Raw genomic sequence first — 1,445 nt, 5'->3', positions numbered from 1 at the left:
CTCGCCTCATTGGGGAGTGGCTCCAGCCCCTGAGCATCCTCATGGCCTCCTCTGGATTTGCTCCAACAGCCCCATGTCCTTACATTGGGAACCCCAGCCCTGCACCCAGTGCTGCAGGGGGGGATCTTCTGAAGCAGCCCAGGGAGGGGTTCTCCAGAGATCCCCATCTCCCTGCATGTCTTAGAGAGCTGCTTAATGCCATAGCCAGATCCCAGCCCCATCCTTTCCCCAGTGGTTCCAGCATGGCAAAGGTTGGGGACACCCTTGGTGTCCTCTGTGGTGTTCACCAGTGTTCCTCTGGGGTGTCCCAGCAGAGCAGCAGCACGAAGAAGGACAAGGATGCTTTGGAAGACAAGAAGCGCAACCCCATCCTCAAGTACATTGGGAAGCCCAAAATCTCCTCCCAGAGCAGTGAGTACTGGGACCTCCTGGGGTGCTGCACCCACAGCTTCTCTGCTGCCTTGGAAACATGTCTCAACCCTCTCTGCTCCCACGTGGCTCTGAGGGGAGTGGGAAGGGAGCAGAACCAAGCTCTCCCCCCACATGTATCTTATAGACCCCATCCTTTAGGCCTATGGGCTGCTCACAGTGTCCTAAAAGGGCCACAGCTCCTGGGGGGGTTGAGATAGAATCATAGAACATGGAATCATGGAATCAACCCTGTTGGAAAAGCCCTTTGAGCTCATCCAGTCCAACCATTGCCCAGCAGTGCCAAGGCCACCACTAACCCCTGGCACTAAAGGGCTCATCTGTGGCCCTGTGAAGTGGTGGAGAGCAAGTGTGTACATGTGTGTGTGTGTGTACATGTGTGTGCACACGTGTGTGCACACGTGTGTGCCCCTGTTCCTCCTCCTCCCCTTCTGCTTTGAGTTCTCATGCCGTTGGCTCACCCATCCCCTCTTTGCCTCCTTCGTTGCCAAGATGCAGGATTGAGTTGACATCTCATTTTTGTTTTTTCCTTTCAGCATTTCATGTCCCTTTGTCCCCTGTTGAAGGTAAAAGGCCTCTTCTTTTGTTTGCCCTTCACCTCATGTGCTTAGTTTTATTTTGTGGCCTCCCCCCCCTCCCCGAGCTACCCCAGTGTTGTTGGGTGGGCTCAGGCTCTGGGATGAGCATCCCGGCTGCCTGCTCAGCACATCTCCCCATGGAAGCTGGAATCCCCTCAGTGATGGTCACCAGTGCTTGGCCACGGGGTGGGCAGCAGCACCAGCATCTCCTCCCAGCCCCATCTCACTGGTGTCCCCTCCTTGCTCTCGCCCCAGCAGTCAAACCTGGCAATGTGAGGAACATCATCCAGCACTTTGAGAACAACCAGCATTGCGAGAGCCAGGAGCCCGGCTCCCAGCGGCTTTCCACCGGCAGCTTCCCCGAGGACCTGCTGGAGTCGGACAGGTAGGACCTGGGGACATGTGGTGAGCAGCTTTTGGGGTCCCCCAGTGGGTTTG

At 56.6% G+C, this 1,445-nt stretch overlaps 1 protein-coding gene across 1 annotated transcript in view; it reads left to right on the top strand.

The window, feature by feature from the left end:
• LOC104410746 (rho guanine nucleotide exchange factor 11-like) overlaps positions 1-1,445 on the top strand; it is a gene marked incomplete at both ends in the record, with an annotated part of 8,579 nt that overhangs the window by 2,626 nt on the left and 4,508 nt on the right. Inside the window, 3 exon segments of the mRNA XM_010020997.1 lie at positions 315-411; positions 966-995; positions 1,266-1,392. Coding sequence (XP_010019299.1) covers positions 315-411; positions 966-995; positions 1,266-1,392 — 254 coding nt within the window.

Source organism: Nestor notabilis, unplaced genomic scaffold, assembly GCF_000696875.1.
Source record: "Nestor notabilis isolate BGI_N333 unplaced genomic scaffold, ASM69687v1 scaffold16878, whole genome shotgun sequence".
Taxonomy (NCBI): domain Eukaryota; kingdom Metazoa; phylum Chordata; class Aves; order Psittaciformes; family Psittacidae; genus Nestor; species Nestor notabilis.
Note: the sequence above shows the minus strand (reverse complement) of the source record. Positions and strands in the feature narration are given on the sequence as shown.